Consider the following 19,539-nt stretch of genomic DNA (forward strand, 5'->3'; position numbering starts at 1 on the left):
AAATTCAAACATGTAGAATCCCTGGCAAGATGTTGAATTAAAACCACTGTTCCTTTATTAAATTCATTCTGGGGATGTGGGCGTCGCTGGCAAGGCCGGCATTTATTGCCCATCCCGAGTTACCCTGAGAAGGTGGGGGTGGGCCTTCTCTCTGACCCACTGCGGGCCATGGGGAAATGGACCTTCTCCCTGACCCACTGCGGGCTGTGGGGAGATGGACCTTCTCACTGACCCACTGCGGGCCGTGGGGAGATGGACCTTCTCCCTGACCCACTGTGGGCCGTGGGGAGATGGACCTTCTCCCTGGCCCACTGCGGGCCGTGGGGAGATGGACCTTCTCCCTGACCCACTGTGGGCCGTGGGGAGATGGACCTTCTCCCTGACCCACTGCGGGCCGTGGGGAGATGGACCTTCTCCCTGACCCACTGTGGGCCGTGGGGAGATGGACCTTCTCCCTGACCCACTGCGGGCCGTGGGGAGATGGACCTTCTCCCTGACCCACAACAGGCCATGGGGAGATGGACCTTCTCCCTGACCCACTGCGGGCCATGGGGAGATGGACCTTCTCCCTGATTCTCTGTGTTCCGTGGGGAGATGGACCTTCTCCCTGACCCACTGCGGGCCGTCGGGAGATGGACCTTCTCCCTGAGCCACTGCGGGCCTTGGGGAGATGGACCTGCTCCCTGACCCACAGCGGGCCGTGGGGAGATGGATCTTCTCACTGACCCACTGCGGGCCGTGGTGAGATGGGCCTTCTCCCTGACCCACTGCGGGCCATGGGGAGATAGAGCTTCTCACTGACCCACTGCGGGCCGTGGGGAGATGGACCTTCTCCCTGGCCCACTGTGTGCCGTGGGGAGATGGATCTTCTCCCTGACCCACTGCGGGCCGTGGGGAGATGGACCTTCTCCCTGACCCACTGCGGGCCGTGGGGAGATGGACCTTCTCCCTGACCCACTGCAGGCCGTGGGGAGATGGACCTTCACCCTGAGCCACTGCGGGCCGTGGGGAGATGGACCTTCTCCCTGACCCACTGTGGGCCGTGGGGAGATGGACCTTCTCCCTGACCCACTGAGGGCCGTGGGGAGATGGACCTTCTCCCTGACCCACTGCGGGCCGTGGGGAGATGGACCTTCTCCCTGACCCACAACAGGCCATGGGGAGATGGACCTTCTCCCTGATCCACTGCGGGCCGTGGGGAGATGGACCTTCTCCCTGATTGTCTGTGGGCTGTCGGGAGATGGACCTTCTCCCTGAGCCACTGCGGGCCGTGGGGAGATGGACCTTCTCCCTGACCCACAGCGGGCCGTGGGGAGATGGACCTTCTCACTGACCCACTGCAAGCCGTGGTGAGATGGACCTTCTCCCTGACCCACTGCGGGCCGTGGGGAGATGGACCTTCTCCCTGACCCACTGCGGGCCGTGGGGAGATGGACCTTCTCTCTGACCCACTGTGGGCCGGGGGGAGATGGACCTTCTCCCTGACTCACTGCGGGCCGTGGGGAGATGGACCTTCTCCCTGACCCACTGTGGGCTGTGGGGAGATGGACCTTCTCCCTGACCCACTGTGGGCCGTGGGGAGATGGACCTTCTCCCTGACCCACTGTGGGCCGTGGGGAGATGGACCTTCTCCCTGACCCACTGTGGGCCGTGGGGAGATGGACCTTCTCCCTGACCCACTGCGGGCAGTGGGGAGATGGACCTTCTCCCTGACCCACTGTGGGCCGTGGGAAGATGGACCTTCTCCCTGACCCACTGTGGGCCGTGGGGAGATGGACCTTCTCCCTGACCCACTGTGGGCTGTGGGGAGATGGACCTTCTCCCTGACCCACTACGGGCCGTGGGGAGATGGACCTTCTCCCTGACCCACAACAGGCCATGGGGAGATGGACCTTCTCCCTAACCCACTGCGGGCCGTGGGGAGATGGACCTTCTCCCTGACCCACTGCGGGCCGTCGGGAGATGGACTTTCTCCCTGAGCCACTGCGGGCCGTGGGGAGATGGACCTTCTCCCTGACCTACAGCGGGCTGTGGGGAGATGGATCTTCTCACTGACCCACTGCGGGCCGTGGTGAGATGGACCTTCTCCCTGACCCACTGAGGGCCATGGGGAGATAGGCCTTCTCACTGACCCACTGCGGGCCGTGGGGAGATGGACCTTCTCCCTGACCCACTGTGGGCCGTGGGGAGATGGACCTTCTCCCTGACCCACTGCGGGCCACGGGGAGATGGACCTTCTCCCTGACCCACTGCGGGCCGTGGGGAGATGGACCTTCTCCCTGACCCACTGTGTGCCGTGGGGAGATGGACCTTCTCCCTGACCCACTGCGGGCCGTGGGGAGATGGACCTTCTCCCTGACCCACTGCGGGCCGTGGGGAAATGGACCTCCTCCCTGACCCACTGCGGGCCATGGGGAGATGGACCTTCTCCCTGACCCACTGCAGGCCGTGGGGAGATGGACCTTCACCCTGAGCCACTGCGGGCCGTGGGGAGATGGACCTTCTCCCTGACCCACTGTGGGCCGTGGGGAGATGGACCTTCTCCCTGACCCACTGCGGGCCGTGGGGAGATGGACCTTCTCCCTGACCCACAACAGGCCATGGGGAGATGGACCTTCTCCCTGACACACTGCGGGCCCTGGGTAGATGGACCTTCTCCCTGAGCCACTGGGTGCCGTGGGGAGATGGGCCTTCTCCCTGACCCACTGTGGGCCTTTGAGAGATGGACCTTCTCCCTGACCCACTGCGGGCCCTGGGGAGATGGACCTTCTCCCTGAGCCACTGTGGGCCGTGGGGAGATGGACCTTCTCCCTGACCCACTGTGGGCCGTGGGGAGATGGACCTTCTCCCTGACCCACTGCGGGCCGTGGGGAGATGGACCTTCTCCCTTACCCACTGCGGGCCGTGGGGAGATGGACCTTCTCCCTGACCCACAACAGGCCATGGGGAGATGGACCTTCTCCCTGACCCACTGCGGGCCGTGGGGAGATGGACCTTCTCCCTGGTTCTCTGTGTTCCGTGGGGAGATGGACCTTCTCCCTGACCCACTGCAGGCCGTCGGGAGATGGACCTTCTCCCTGAGCCACTACGGGCCGTGGGGAGATGGACCTTCTCCCTGACCTACAGCGGGCCGTTTGGAGATGGATCTTCTCACTGACCCACTGCGGGCCGTGGTGAGATGGACCTTCTCCCTGACCCACTGAGGGCCATGGGGAGATAGGCCTTCTCACTGACCCACTGCGGGCCGTGGGGAGATGGACCTTCTCCCTGACCCACTGTGGGCCGTGGGGAGATGGACCTTCTCCCTGACCCACTGCGGGCCGTGGGGAGATGGACCTTCTCCCTGACCCACTGTGTGCCGTGGGGAGATGGACCTTCTCCCTGACCCACTGTGGGCCGTGGGGAGATGGACCTTCTCCCTGACCCACTGTGGGCCGTGGGGAAATGGACCTCCTCCCTGACCCACTGCGGGCCATGGGGAGATGGACCTTCTCCCTGACCCACTGCAGGCCGTGGGGAGATGGACCTTCACCCTGAGCCACTGCGGGCCGTGGGGAGATGGACCTTCTCCCTGACCCACTGTGGGCCGTGGGGAGATGGACCTTCTCCCTGACCCACTGTGGTCCGTGGGGAGATGGACCTTCTCCCTGACCCACAACAGGCCATGGGGAGATGGACCTTCTCCCTGACACACTGCGGGCCCTGGGTAGATGGACCTTCTCCCTGAGCCACTGGGTGCCGTGGGGAGATGGACCTTCTCCCTGACCCACTGTGGGCCGTGGGGAGATGGACCTTCTCCCTGACCCACTGTGGGCCTTTGAGAGATGGACCTTCTCCCTGACCCACTGCGGGCCCTGGGGAGATGGACCTTCTCCCTGAGCCACTGTGGGCCGTGGGGAGATGGACCTTCTCCCTGACCCACTGTGGGCCGTGGGGAGATGGACCTTCTCCCTGACCCACTGCGGGCCGTGGGGAGATGGACCTTCTCCCTGACCCACTGTGGGCCGTGGGGAGATGGACCTTCTCCCTGACCCACTGCGGGCCGTGGGGAGATGGACCTTCTCCCTGACCCACAACAGGCCATGGGGAGATGGACCTTCTCCCTGACCCACTGCGGGCCGTGGGGAGATGGACCTTCTCCCTGGTTCTCTGTGTTCCGTGGGGAGATGGACCTTCTCCCTGACCCACTGCAGGCCGTCGGGAGATGGACCTTCTCCCTGAGCCACTACGGGCCGTGGGGAGATGGACCTTCTCCCTGACCCACAGCGGGCCGTGGGGCGATGGACCTTCTCACTGACCCACTGCGGGCCGTGGTGAGATGGACCTTCTCCCTGACCCACTGCGGGCCATGGGGAGATAGACCTTCTCACTGACCCACTGTGGGCCGTGGGGAGATGGACCTTCTCCCTGACCCACTGCGGGCCGTGGGGAGATGGAACTTCTCCCTGACCCACTGTGGGCCGTGGGGAGATGGACCTTCTCCCTGACCCACTGCGGGCCACATGGAGATGGACCTTCTCCCTGACTCACTGTGGACCGTGGGGAGATGGACCTTCTCACTGACCCACTGTGGGCCGTGGGGAGATGGACCTTCTATAAGTTGATGAGTGAAGGTTGAATTGAGATCAGTTCTCCTGGTGTTGGTGTCTGAGGGAACAATTCATTGCCAATAGTCTGACTGCAGCAGGACATTAAAATAAGGCAATGAAAATCGAAAAACCTCTAAATTATCCTTTTTATTCACTTTCCGAGCTGTGTTAATGATGTAAACAAACCATCGCCCAAAATAGTCGAGTTTGTGATAAAAGTTAGAGATCCGTCATAATTCTGAGCAGGATTTCCATTTGCTGTTGGGGTTTTGTCAATGAATTGGTGTAAAAGTCTCGGGGTTTGGAGCTGATTTATTGTCTCTTTAACCCTCAGACAGTATCGAGTATCGGGGTGAATCTCTGACCCGTTTTACCATCTCGCTGCCTCTGTCCTGTCGGGATTCCGGGAGAATCTTTCAGCTCAGCACTGGCCCACTAAATGCTGCTAATTTTATTCTTGGCCCAATCATTAACCTCCTAACTGAGCAACTCTGCTGGAAAATTAACTCAAACAAAGAGCCTGATCACTCGGTGATGGGAAGTGACAGGAATCGGCGGGATTGTACTTTATGGAGCCACTAACTTCTGTGCTCAATAATACACTAATGAACATCATTAACCAGTGGACTGAACCGTGCTGATAGCCACTGGTTTAGTGAGTGAGAACGACAGGCTCTTAGTCACACGACACAGTGTAAACCCGAGATAGCAACACTTAAAGCCGGCAAATCAATGTCAAGGGGTGAGTGGATTTGTAGAAGTAACAATGATTCATAAGATGCTCCGTTTACGCTCCAGTGTCCCAGGAGCAGTTTCTGTAATATATGATCCTTCTATTGAAATATCTTCCCTTCCCGCGTTGATGCAGCCACACACAGCAGGAGCCTGTTGTGTCTCTCTCTCCCTGGGCTGTCTGGTGATGTTTCATTCCTGTTTCAACAACAACTTGCATTTATATAGCGCCTTTAACATAGTAAATCCCCCCAAGGTGCTTCACAGGAGCGTGAATCAGACACACCGAGACACATAAGGAGATATTAGGACAGGTGACCAAAAGCTTGGTCAAAGAGGGAAGTTTGAAGGAGCGTCTAAAAGGAGGAGAGATAGGCGGAGAATCAGAGAGGTTTAGGGAGGGAATTCCAGAGTTTAGGGCCCAGGCAGCTGAAGGCATGGCAGCCAATGGTGGAGCGATTAAAATCGGGGATGGAGAAGATGGCAGAACTGGAGGAGCGCAGAGATCTCGGAGGATTGTAGAGCTGGAGGAGGTTACAGAGATAGGGAGGGGTGAGACCATGGAGGGATTTGAACACAAGGATGAGAATTTTAAAATCGAGGCGTTGTCGGACTGTCAGCCAATGTAGGTCAGTGAGCACAGGGGTGAGGGGTGAACGGGACTGGGTGTGAGTTAGGACACGGGGCAGTGAGCACAGGGGTGAGGGGTGAACGGGACTTGGTGTGAGTTAGGACACGGGGCAGTGAGCACAGGGGGTGATGGGTGAACGGGACTTGGTGAGAGTTAGGACACGGGGCAGTGAGCACAGGGGTGAGGGGTGAACGGGACTTAGTGTGAGTTAGGACACGGGGCAGTGAGCACAGGGGTGAGGGGTGAACGGGACTGGGTGTGAGTTAGGACACGGGGCAGTGAGCACAGGGGGTGATGGGTGAACGGGACTTGGTGTGAGTTAGGACACGGGGCAGTGAGCACAGGGGGTGATGGGTGAACGGGACTTGGTGCGAGTTAGGACACGGGGCAGTGAGCATAGGGGTGATGGGTGAACGGGACTTGGTGTGAGTTAGGACACGGGGCAGTGAGCACAGGGGGTGATGGGTGAACGGGACTTGGTGTGAGTTAGGACACGGGGCAGTGAGCACAGGGGTGTTGGGTGAACGGGACTTGGTGTGTGTTAGGACACGGGGCAGCGAGCACAGGGGTGATGGGTGAACGGGACTGGGTGTGAATTAGGACACGGGGCAGTGAGCACAGGGGGTGATGGGTGAACGGGACTGGGTGTGAGTTAGGACACGGGGCAGTGAGCACAGGGGGTGAGGGGTGAACGGGACTGGGTGTGAGTTAGGACACGGGGCAGTGAGCGCAGGGGTGATGGGTGAACGGGACTGGGTGCGAGTTAGGACACGGGGCAGTGAGCACAGGGGTGAGGGGTGAACGGGACTTGGTGTGAGTTGGGACACGGGGCAGCAGAGTTTTGGATGAGTTGAGGTTTAGGGAGGGTGGAAGGTGGGTGGCCGGCCAGGAGAGGTTGGAATAGTCGAGTCTGGAGGGGCACAGGCACGGATTGGGCCATTGGAACAGTAAACAAGAAATCTTGTAGAGAAATGTGTGGCGGTTAGGGATTGAGAATCAGAGAGAGCTGGAGCGAATGGTGGAGTGAGACACTCTCTCCGTCTCTCACTTCACTCCCGCTGTGGGTTCACACTGAACTCCCAGCAGCGATTGTCCTGGAGATTCCTCACCGTTTACACAACGTCCTTTCATAGAACCGTCAGTTGTAGTGCTGGGGCACGGTGCTGTTAATGATGTACCGGGGACACGGCGATTCAGGAGCACTTAACATCTGTACCGTTCAATGATTCATTCATACTTTACACAGCTTTAGGATTCTGTTACTAATGGTCACTCCATTCGATCTACATAGAGAATTAAAAATAACCTATTCCAATATGTGGCTTTAGTCACTGCCTTTAGTCGATGCTGTGACAATTGTCGATTCATTCATCTCTATTATCTCTGTATATTGCCACGCTCTCCATCTTTATCACCCATTAGTTTTATTGATTGCTGCAACAGCCACTTTCTGGAGATTCCGGTCTAACAGGCGAGCTGTCTGATCATTTGGGAAAGGATGTTGGGCTGATTCTGTGTTGCGATGTCAGGTCGAGTCGCAGTGTGTCCGACCCACAGGATGCACTGCAGCAACTCGCCAAGGCTTCTTCGGCAGCACCTCCCAAACCCACCACCTCCGACTGCTCCCTGAGGTGAAGCAGCATCAGGCCCACAGGCTGGGCCAGCGCCTGACACAAGATTCACAACCATGGTTCAAGATCTGAGAGGTTCCAACTATCAGGAGAGGCTGAACAGCCTGGGGCTCTTTTATGGTCCCAGGGATGGACTTCAGTTATGTGGAGAGACTGGAGAAGCTGGGGTTGTTCTCCTTAGAGCAGAGAAGGTTAAGAGGAGATTTAATAGAGGTGTTGAGAATCATGATGGGTTTTGATGGAGTATTTCTCCGATTCCCTTTTGAATCTGCTTCCACCGCCCTGTCAGGCAGCACATTCCTGATCACAACATGTGGAGCTGCCGCTGTCTCTGTCGCTGCTTCACTGCGGAAGGTCAATGACCTGAAGTGACCCCGAGGGAGCCCTGTGACCTCCGACTGCTCCCTCACAAACCAGCCTGAGGTGAAGCATCATTAGGCCCCAGGCTGGGCCAGGGTCTGACACACAGAGCCCAGGGTTATGGCCTGAGCACAAATAAGGGATTGTTTCAACAACAGACTATAAAAAGACAAGTTCCCCTCAATCATTCCGCCCACAAAACTCTCGTCCTTTCTCGCTCTGTCTTTAACTCAAACAGACAGCTGAAGTGAGACTCAATTTCCCAAGGAAACATTTTCAAAAGGGAATTGGGTAAGTACCTGAAAGAATATAATTTGCAGGGCTCCAGGGAAAGGGCGGGGGAGCGGGACTAACTGAGGTGATCTTGCAGAGAGCCGGCACGGGCTCGACGGGCCGAATGGCCTTCTTCTGTGCTGTAACCATTCTATGGTCTCGAGAGGTCAGAGGTCGGAGCTTCTTACACACTGAACATGAACTTTGGAAAATCAAAACAAACAAAAGGTCCAAAATGTCGTCATGTCAGAAATCCTTTCAAATGTCAGCTCCCTTGTCTCTTTACAGTCCATTTTCCCAAAAAATATTCACGAGGATGATTCCAGAACTGAGAGGTTGTAATTATCGGGAAAGGCTGAACAGCCTGTGGTTCGTTTCTGGAACCAGGGATGAGGGACTTCAGTTACGTGGAGAGACTGGAGAGGCTGAGATTGTTCTCCTTAGAGCAGAGAAGGTTAAGGGGAGATTTAATAGAGATGATCAAAATCATGAGCGAATTTTACTTGCCACTTATCAGCCCAAGTCTGAATGTCGTCCAGGTCTTGCTGCATGCGGACACGGACTGCTTCATTATCTGAGGGGTTGTGAATGACACTGAACACTGTGCAATCATCAGTGAACATCCCCACTTCTGACCTACTGATGGAGGGAAGGTCATTGATGAAGCAGCTGAAGATGGTTGGACCTTGGACACTGCCCTGAGGAACTCCTGCAGTGATGTCCTGGGGTTGGACCTCGGACACTGCCCCGAGGAACTCCTGCAGCAATGTCCTGGGGTTGGACCTCGGACACTGCCCTGAGGAACTCCTGCAGCGATGTCCTGGGGTTGGACCTCAGACACTGCCCTGAGGAACTCCTGCAGCGATGTCCTAGGGTTGGATCTCGGACACTGCCCTGAGGAACTCCTGCAGCAATGTCCTGGGGTTGGACCTCGGACACTGCCCTGAGGAACTCCTACAGCGATGTCCTGGGGTTGAGATGATTGTCCTCCAACAACCATCTTCCTTTTTGCTAGGTATGACTCCAGCCAGTGGAGAGCTTTCCCCCTGATTCCCATTGACTTCAATTATACTCAGGATCCTTGATACCACACTCGGTCAAATACTGCCTTAGAGCAGAAGGTTAAGAGGAGTCTTCATAGAGGTGTTCATTTTTGATAGTGTAACTAAGGAAAAATTGTTTCCAGTGGGAGGAGGGTTGGTAAACAGAGGACTTGATTTAAAACTATTGGCAAATCATTCCCAGTGAGAGAGAATCACTCCCAGTGACGGGGAATCGCTCCCAGTGACGGGGAATGGCTCCCAGTGACGGGGAATCGCTCCCAGTGACGGGGAATCACTCCCAGTGACGGGGAATCGCTCCCAGTGACGGGGAATCGCTCCCAGTGATGGGGAAATCGCTCCCAGTGACGGGGAATCTCTCCCAGTGACGGGGAATCGCTCCCCGTTATGGGGAATCGCTCCCAGTGATGGGGAATCTCTCCCAGTGACGGGGCATCTCTCCCAGTGACGGGGAATCTCTCCCAGTGATGGGGAATCTCTCCCACAGGAGGATGAGTTAAGATACTTGCAGTTGTTTCCAAATCCTGTCCAGTTTTATAATTCATTTCTCAAAATATTGCAGTGGCGTGAAGCTATTTTTAGTTAGACAGCTAACATCATTCTTCGACACTACAGCGACATAATTACTCAGCTGTCTAACTGTCCAGCACACAGTGCAGTGCGATGGAGCGCGTACAGTTTTATTAAGACATTCCTGAGAAAAGTGCAGTGCGTGGATATTCCTAGATTCCAAGAGAGTGTGGAGGGAGCTTTAATCTGTATCGAACCCATGCTGTGCCTGCCCTGGGTGTGTTTGATGGGACAGTGTAGAGGGAGCTTTACTCTGTATCTAACCTGTGCTGTACCTGCCCCGGGAGTGTTTGATGGGACAGTGTAGAGCGAGCTTTACTCTGTATCTAACCTGTGCTGTACCTGCCCTGGGAGTGTTTGATGGGACAGTGTAGAGCGAGCTTTACTCTGTATCTAACCTGTGCTGTTCCTGCCCTGGGAGTGTTTGATGGGACAGTGTAGAGCGAGCTTTACTCTGTATCTAACCTGTGCTGTACCTGCCCCGGGAGTGTTTGATGGGACAGTGTAGAGCGAGCTTTACTCTGTATCTAACCTGTGCTGTACCTGCCCTGGGAGTGTTTGATGGGACAGTGTAGAGCGAGCTTTACTCTGTATCTAACCTGTGCTGTTCCTGCCCTGGGAGTGTTTGATGGGACAGTGTAGAGGGAGCTTTACTCTGTATCTAACCCGTGCTGTACCTGCCCTGGGAGTGTTTGATGGGACAGTGTAGAGCGAGCTTTACTCTGTATCTAACCTGTGCTGTACCTGCCCTGGGAGTGTTTGATGGGACAGTGTAGAGGGAGCTTTACTCTGTATCTAACCTGTGCTGTACCTGCCCCGGGAGTGTTTGATGGGACAGTGTAGAGGGAGCTTTACTCTGTATCTAACACGTACTGTTCCTGCCCTGGGAGTGTTTGATGGGACAGTGTAGAGCGAGCTTTACTCTGTATCTAACCCGTGCTGTACCTGCCCTGGGAGTGTTTGATGGGAGAGTGTAGAGGGAGCTTTACTCTGTATCCAACCCGTGCTGTACCTGCACTGGGAGTGTTTGATGGGACAGTGTAGAGGGAGCTTTACTCTGTATCTAACCCGTGCTGTACCTGCCCCAGGAGTGTTTGATGGGACAGTGTAGAGGGAGCTTTACTCTGTATCTAACCCGTGCTGTACCTGCCCTGGGAGTGTTTGATGGGACAGTGTAGAGGGAGCTTTACTCTGTATCTAACCCGTGCTGTAGCTGCCCTGGGACTGTTTGATGGGACAGTGTAGAGGGAGCTTTACTCTGTATCTAACCCGTGCTGTACCTGCCCTGGGAGTGTTTGATGGGACAGTGTAGAGGGAGCTTTACTCTGTATCTAACCCGTGCTGTACCTGCCCTGGGAGTGTTTGATGGGAGAGTGTAGAGGGAGCTTTACTCTGTATCCAACCCGTGCTGTACCTGCACTGGGAGTGTTTGATGGGACAGTGTAGAGGGAGCTTTACTCTGTATCTAACCCGTGCTGTACCTGCCCCAGGAGTGTTTGATGGGACAGTGTAGAGGGAGCTTTACTCTGTATCTAACCCGTGCTGTACCTGCCCTGGGAGTGTTTGATGGGACAGTGTAGAGGGAGCTTTACTCTGTATCTAACCCGTGCTGTAGCTGCCCTGGGACTGTTTGATGGGACAGTGTAGAGGGAGCTTTACTCTGTATCTAACCCGTGCTGTACCTGCCCTGGGAGTGTTTGATGGGACAGTGTAGAGGGAGCTTTACTCTGTATCTAACCCGTGTTGTTCCCATCTCCGTTTCCAGGAGAACCCGTACATGTGCAACAATGAGTGTGACGCTCACACGCCCGAGCTCGCACACCCGCCCGAGCTGATGCTGGATGACGAGGGGCGGATTCCCAACACCTTTTGGCAAAGTGTCTCCTGGAGGAGTTTCCCCGAGCCCCTCCTGATCAACATCACTCTGTCCTGGGGCAAGAGCATCGAGCTGACCGAGGACATCGTCATCACCTTCGAGTCGGGCCGGCCGGAGCAGATGGTCCTGGAGAAATCTCTGGACCACGGCCGGACGTGGCAGCCCTACCAGTTCTATGCGGCCGACTGCCTCACCTCCTTCGGGATGGAGCCGAGAACGGCCCGGGATCTGAGCCCAGCCTCGGTGCTGGACATCATCTGCACGGAGGAGTACTCCAGGGGCTACGTGTGGAAGAGGGACAAGATGGTTCGCTTCGAGATCCAGGAGCGTTTCGCCCTGTTCGGGGGGCCCCGTCTCCACGACATGGCCTCGCTGTACGGCCAGCTGGACACCACCAAGGACCTGAGGGACTTCTTTACCCTGACCGACCTGCGGGTCAGACTGCTCTGGCCGGCCACTGGGGCCACCAGTGTTGACCAGCACAACCTCTCCAAATACTTCTATGCCATCTCCAACCTGGACATTCGCGGGCGGTGAGAGCTCCTCGCCCCTTCTGGCCAGAGTCACTGAACCCTCATTTCACACCGAGTGGGCGCCGTGTCAGTCCAACATCTGGGGGGCACTCACAGGGTCAATATCTGGAGGGCACTCTATCAGGGCCAACATCTGGGGACACTCTATCAGGGCCAACATCTGGAGGGCACTCTCTCAGGGCCAACATCTGGGGGCCACTCTATCAGGGCCAACATCTGGAGGGCACTCTCTCAGGGCCAACATCTGGGGGGCATTCTATCAGGGCCAACATCTGGGGGACACTCTATCGGGGCCAACATCTGGAGGGCACTCTATCGGGGCAACATCTGGAGGACACTCTATCAGGGCCAACATCTGGGGGACTCTCTATCAGGGCCAACATCTGGAGGGCATTCTATCAGGTCCAACACCTGGAGGACACTCTATCGGGTCTAACATCTGGAGTGGCTCTCAGTCTATCGGAGATTCCCGGAGGGTGAGAGCTCCTCACCGCTTCTGGCCAGAGTCACTGAACACTCATTTCACACCGAGGGGGCGCCGTGTCAGTCCAACATCTGGGGACACTCACAGGGCCAACATCCTAGGGACAGTCACAGGGCCAACATCTGGGGGACACACTATCCGGTGTAACATTTGGAGTGGCTCTCACTCTATCGGAGATTCCCGGAGGGTGAGAGCTCCTCACCACTTCTGCTCCGAGTCGCTGATGTGGGCGCTCGGTAACTGGGGAGGTTTTCCAGCGATAGATCGGGATCCCTCCCCCGGCCCACTCGGCACCGTCAGCTGCCCCTGTGTGGGGTGTGAAAGCTTCCCTGAATGGCTCAGTGACAGTGTGCACAGACCAGCACTGTGACAGCTCCCCCTGCCCCTGGGGATGGGCTCGTTAGCGAGCTTTCAGAGTCCTGCTGGCTGGCTGGTGATGAGGCAGCGATTTCCTGCTCAGTGTTCAGCCAATCGAGCAGCACGGAGCGAGCAGAATCTGTCCCTTTACTCTCAACACTGCCGACCTCCAGTCTCATCAGGATTCAGGGAGTCAGAGAATCAGACAGCACAGGAGGAGGCCATTCGGCCCATCGTGCCTGTGCCCGGTTCTTTGAAAGAGCTCTCCAATTAGTCCCACTCCCTGCTCTTTCCCCACAGCCCTGCAAATCTTCCCCTCCAAGTATTTCTCCAATTCCCTTTTGAAAGTTCCTATTGAATCTGCTTCCACCGCCCTTTCAGGCAGCACATTCCAGATCACAACAACTCGCTGTAAAAACATTCTCCTCATCTCCCCTCTGGTTCTTTTGCCAATTCCCTTCACTCTGTGTCCTCTGGTTACCGACCCTCCTGCCACTGGAAACAGTTTCTCCCTATTTAATCTATCAAAGCCCTTCCTGATTTGATGAATTATTCTGACTGAACGCTCCCTTCGTGTTCAATCTATATTCAGTCTGGGTCAGTGAGTTCCCATTCACCCATCACACAATCTCCGGGGCTCGGAGCCATTCCCTCATTATTCTACACTCAGCTTCTGGGAGACTCGCTCCAGCTTTTAGTCGCGGAGAATCTTCAGACACTAATTGGAGAACAGGAGCAGTGAAATGTTTACGCTGCTGTTAATGTGACTCCAAGGAACTCTCTGGGTTTCTGCTTAGTTTAGCAAACAGTGCCCAGAACTGCCAACTTGCTGACTGTGCAAGGTACAATCTGCGGATTGTGAAGCTTCACCTTCGCAGTGAGTTAAACAGCGGCTCGATGCTGTTAGCACAGAGTCACCGAGACCAGCGTTCTCACGCTTCACGGCACAGAGACCGTCACAGCATTTTGGGCCGTTCCAAACCGCATTTACTGAACAACAGCAAGCTGCATTTATATAGCACCTTTAACATAGTAAAACATCCCATGGTGCTTCACAGGAGCGTAAATCAGAGCGAACTTTGACACCGAGACACAGAAGGAGATATTAGGACAGGTGACCAAAAGCTGGGTCAAAGAGGGAGGTTTTTAGCAGCGTCTCAAAGGGGGAGAGAGAGGTAGAGAGGTTTAGGGACGGAAACATTGCTGTTTGTGGGATCTTGCTGTGCACAAATTGGCTGCTGCGTTTCCAACATTACAACAGTGAGCACACTTCAGAAGTACTTCATTGGCTGTGAAGCGCTTTGGGCCGTCCTGAGGTGGTGAAATGCTCTGTAGAAATGTAAGGTCATTCTTCCTTAGAATGAGGGGCCAGAGAAAGATTAAATGTGAGAGATTGAGGAGAGAGGGCAGGAGAAACGTCTTCACACAGAGAGTGGTGAGGCTGTGGGATTCACTCCCAGGGTCCGAGGTTGAGGAGTTTGTGATCGGGAGAGTGGAGGAGCCCGGGACAGAGTTCCCGCTGTGTGGGGCGGGGTTAAAATCCACCCTTTCATCTTTTGGATTGTAGGATTGTCCAGGAGTAAAGTAGATCAGCGAATCTATCCCACTGATCCCAAATCTCAGCCTGTGCTTCCTCTTTATATCCTGAATCACTGATATCCGCTTCTGTCAGTTTTACTCTCCCGTTTCCTGGAGATTAGTGTGGGAAAGGAGAGTAATTTGTTGTGTAAACCACTCATTCTCTCACTGAATGTTGCTCATTCACCTGATCGGAACCTGTAGCTCACGGTGAAGTACGTCGGTATGAGGGGCGAGTTGGCTAAGGTCAATTGGGAAACTACATTAAAAGGCATGACGGTAGACAAGCAATGGCTAGTATTTACAGAATTAATACATAATTTACAACAAATATACATTCCTTTAATGCACAAAAACCCCACAGGAAAAGTGGTCCCACCATGGCTAACAAGAGAAGTTAAAGTTAGGATTAGATCAAAGGAAGAGGCTTTTCATGTTGTCAAAAAGAGTAGTAAGTGTGAGGATTGGGAGGATTTTAGAATTCAGCAAAGGAGGACCAAGAAATTGATAAAGAAAATGAAAATAGAATATGAGATTAAACTAGTGAGAGATATAAAAACAGACTGTAAAAGCTACAGGTATGTAAAAAGAAAAAGATTAGTGAAAGTAAATGTGGGTCCCTTACAGGCTGAGACAGGAGAAATTATAATGGGGAATAAGGAAATGGAAGAGAAATTAAACAAATACTTTGGGGTCGATTTTCCTGGAGCCGTCAGGGGGTTTCAGGCGTGTTGGGGGGAAAATCCCAAATTCGGGGGTCCTGACACCATCCTGCCCAAAACCCCGCTCCACGCAAGTTTCAGAGGCGGCGGGTACCCGCCCCGCAGTGGGACCCGTTGACCCCAGGCGGGAAGGGATTAGTGCCAATTAACTGCCTGTTAACAGGTAGTTAACAGGCAGTTTTTAGCCTAATCCCTATTTTGAGGGGTGTCGTGTGGGATTCCCGATGGCTCCAAACCACGCCAGGTTAGAGCAGGCGGGCCGTCGGGTTGAAGGAGTTGGAGGGGTCGCGATGTTGGTGTTCAGGTGAGTGATGGGTGCATGAGTGCAAAGGTAAGTGTGTTTGGTGTGTCTAAAGTATGTAAAGAACTTTTACTTACCTGTACTTACCTTAACAGCCTTTCTTCCTGTAGGCATCGGGAGTCCATCACTCAGCCAGCACTTAAAGCTGAATGGCTGCGATCTGTGAAATGTGACAGCCTTCAGCTTTGAGTGCTGCTGAGAGTTCTAACTGAGTCTGTGCAGAAGGACTCATGTTAGAACTCAGACTGTCAGTGTTTGGCAGCTTCAAACAGCTGTGAAACACTGATATTTCAGCTGTCAAGTCTGTGACGTCACCTGTTGCCGGGTGGCCCTTAATTGGCTGGGCGGGCTCAACAAGGTCAATCAAGGGAAATTCGCACGGATTGGCTGGACGTCGATGTAGGCGGGTCTAAAACCTGAAAGTTGTAGTCCCGCCTTCTTCCCGACAGCTTCGGGAAAATCTACCCCTTTGTGTCTGTCTTCACAGAAGGAGACACAAAAAACTTTCTGGAAATAGTGGGGAACCAAGGGTCCAGCGAGAATGAGGAACTGAAAGAAATTAGTACTAGGAAAAAAATAGTGCTGGAGAAATTAATGGGATTAAAAGCCGATAAAGGCTATAAAAGTCCCAGAGACCAGGTAAGGTGTACCAGTCTCCAGTCTGGGAACTCGGAGGGAAGGAGAGAGGTAAAAAGTAATCCAAGTGTGACGTCACCAGAAAGCGGGTAAGTGATTGGTTGGTAAGTATTTCTCCCTTTTTAAGCTTAAATCTCTTTGGTTTATAGTTTCTAAGGTGTGATATTCACCATCTAGAATCGGGGCAGAGGGTATTTAAGAATAATATTAATAAATTTAATTAATTACGTAGAATGGGAGATCAGGTGATGTGTTGCTGCTGCAATATGTGGGAGCTGGTGGACACCATTGATGCTCACAGTGATCACATTTGCAGTAAGTGTTGGCTGCTCGAGGAACTCCGGCTCTGTGTTGAAGAGCTGGAGTCCGAGCTTTAAACACTGAGACACATCAGGGAGGGGGAGAGTTACCTGGACTCTGTGTATCACGAGGTATTCACACCAATTAGATTAATTAATTCAGATGTAGTCCGTGGCCAGGGTCAGGATGGTGTGACTAGAAGTGAGGCAGGTACGGGGATCCAGGAGGTAGTGTTGGAGGAGCCGCAGCCCTTGCACTTGTCCAACAGGTTCGAGGCTCTTACTCCCTGTGAGGATGGGAACAGGGACTGCGGGGAGGATGAGCAACCTGACCACAGCACCGTGGAGCAGGGGGCCATTCAAGTGGGGGGAGTTAAAAGAAATGTTGTAGTGGTAGGGGATAGTATCGTTAGGGGGATAGATGGAGTTCTTTGCAGCCAAGAGCGAGAGTCCCGAAGGCTGTGTTGCCTGCCCGGTGCCAGGGTTAAGGACATCTCCTCTGGACTGGAGAGAAACTTGGAGTGGGAGGGGGAGGATCCAGTTGTCGTGGTCCATGTTGGTACCAACGACATAGATTGGACAAGGAAGGAGGTTCTGCTGAGGGAGTTTGAGCAGCTAGGGGCCAAATTAAAAAGCAGAACCACAAGGGTAATAATCTCTGGATTATTACCTGAGCCACAAGCGAATTTGGCTAGGACAAATAAAATTAGAGAGTTAAATGCGTGGCTCAAAGACTGGTGTGGGAGAAATGGGTTTTGCTTCCTGGGACACTGGCACCAGTACTGGGGCAGGAGGGAGCTGTTCCGTTGGGACGGGCTTCACTTGGCCAGTGCTGGGACTAGAGTCCTGGCGGATCATATAACTAGGGCTGTAGAGAGGGCTTTAAACTAACTAGTGGGGGGGAGGTTCCTAGAGAGCAAATAATAAAAATGACAACAGAGAAGGTCATAGACTTAGGTAGCAGTGGGGAAATTAAAAACCAGAGCGTGTCAGGAAGGGGCAGAAGGTATGGAGTAAAAGGTAAAGTAATAAAAAGGGCAAAAGCAGGAACTAAGTGTCACAAAACATATTTCAAAGTTCTCTATCTGAATGCACGTAGCATTCGTAACAAAATAGACGAGTTAATGGCACAAATAACTACATATGGGTATGATCTTGTGGCCATTACAGAAACATGGCTGCAGGGTGACAATGCCTGGGAATTAAACATACCAGGTTATTTAACGATCAGGATGGACAGGCGGGAAAGAAGGGGAGGTGGGGTGGCTATGTTAATAAAGGAAGGAATCACTGTAATACAGAGAAATGATATTGGGTCAAAAGATCAGGATAATGAAACAGTTTGGGTGGAGGTAAGGAATAATAAGGGGAAAAAAACACTAGTGGGTGTAGTCTATAGGCCTCCGAACAGTGGCAACTCTGTTGGACGGAGTATCAATCAGGAAATAGTTGAGGTTTGTAATAAGGGAACATCTATAATTATGGGGGATTTTAACTTTCATATTAATTGGACAAATCAAATTGGGCAGGGCTGCCTTGAGGAAGAGTTCATTGAGTGTATTAGGGATGGGTTTCTTGAGCAGTATGTAACTGAACCGATCAGGGGGCAAGCAGCCTTACATCTGGTCCTGTGTAACGAGACAGGATTAATTAAAAATGTCCTAGTAAAGGATCCCCTTGGAATGAGTGACCATAACATGGTTGAATTCCATATTCAATTAGAGGGTGAGAAGGTTGGATCTCAAACAAGCGTGCTAAGCTTGAATAAAGGAGACTATGAAGGTATGAGAGCGGAATTGAGTAGAGTGTATTGGGAAAATAGATTAAAGGGTAAGACGATACATGATCAGTGGTGTACATTTAAGGAGTTATTTTACAACTTCCAAAAAATATATATTCCACTGAGAAGAAAAGGGTGTAAAAGAAAAGACAGCCATCCGTGGCTAAGTAAAGAAATTAAGGATAGTATTCGACTAAAAACAAGGGCATATAAGGTAGCCAAATCTAGTGGGAGGATAGAGGATTGGGAAAACTTAAAAAGACAGCAAAAAATAACAAAAAGATTGATTAAGAAAGGGAAGATAGATTATGAAAGTAAATTAGCAAAAAATATAAAAACAGATAGTAAGAGTTTTTATTAGTTATATAAAAAGAAAAAGGGTGGCTAAAGTAAATGTTGGTCCCTTAGAGGATGAGACCGGGAAATTAATGGTGGGAAATATGGAGATGGCAAAAACACTGAATGAATATTTTACATCAGTCTTTACAGTAGAAGACACTAAGAATATCCCAACACTGGACAAACAGGGGGCTAAAGGGGGGGAGGAGCTAAACACGATCAAAATCACTAAGGAAGTGGTACTCGGTAAAATAATGGGACTCAAGGCGGATAAATCACCTGGACCTGATGGCTTACATCCTAGGGTCTTGAGGGAAGTGGCGGTAGGGATTGTGGATGCATTGGTAATAATTTTCCAAAACTCCCTGGACTCGGCAAAGGTCACGGCAGACTGGAAAACTGCGAATGTAACACCCTTATTTAAAAAGGGCAGTAGACAGAAGGCTGGATACTATAGACCGGTTAGCCTAACATCTGTGGTAGGTAAAATTTTGGAATCCATTATTAAGGAGACAGTAACAGGACATTTGGATAATCATAATTTAATAGGACAAAGTCAGCATGGTTTTATGAAGGGGAAGTCATTTTTGACAAATTTGCTGGAGTTCTTTGAGGAAGTAACGTATAGGGTGGATAAAGGGCAACCAGGGACGTAGTGTATTTAGACTTCCAAAAGGCATTTGACAAGGTGCCACACAAAAGATTATTGCTTAAGATAAAAAATCATGGGATTGGGGGTAATATTCTGGCATGGATAGAGGATTGGCTATCTAACAGAAGGCAGCGA

The 19,539-nt window shown here is 52.9% G+C and overlaps 1 protein-coding gene across 2 annotated transcripts in view; it reads left to right on the plus strand.

Moving 5' to 3' along the window:
• The window catches only part of LOC147122456 (netrin-G1-like), a 78,664-nt gene that overhangs the window by 44,025 nt on the left and 15,100 nt on the right, over nt 1-19,539 (plus strand). For both annotated transcript variants that reach the window (XM_085983616.1, XM_085983615.1), the window contains exon 2: nt 11,613-12,256. In XM_085983616.1, the coding sequence (XP_085839742.1) occupies nt 11,613-12,256 (644 nt within the window). The remainder of the gene's footprint in view (nt 1-11,612; nt 12,257-19,539) is intronic.

The sequence above is a fragment of the Somniosus microcephalus genome, chromosome 3 (assembly GCF_052327205.1).
Source record: "Somniosus microcephalus isolate GS21.2 chromosome 3, FLI_Smic_1.0, whole genome shotgun sequence".
NCBI lineage: Eukaryota > Metazoa > Chordata > Chondrichthyes > Squaliformes > Somniosidae > Somniosus > Somniosus microcephalus.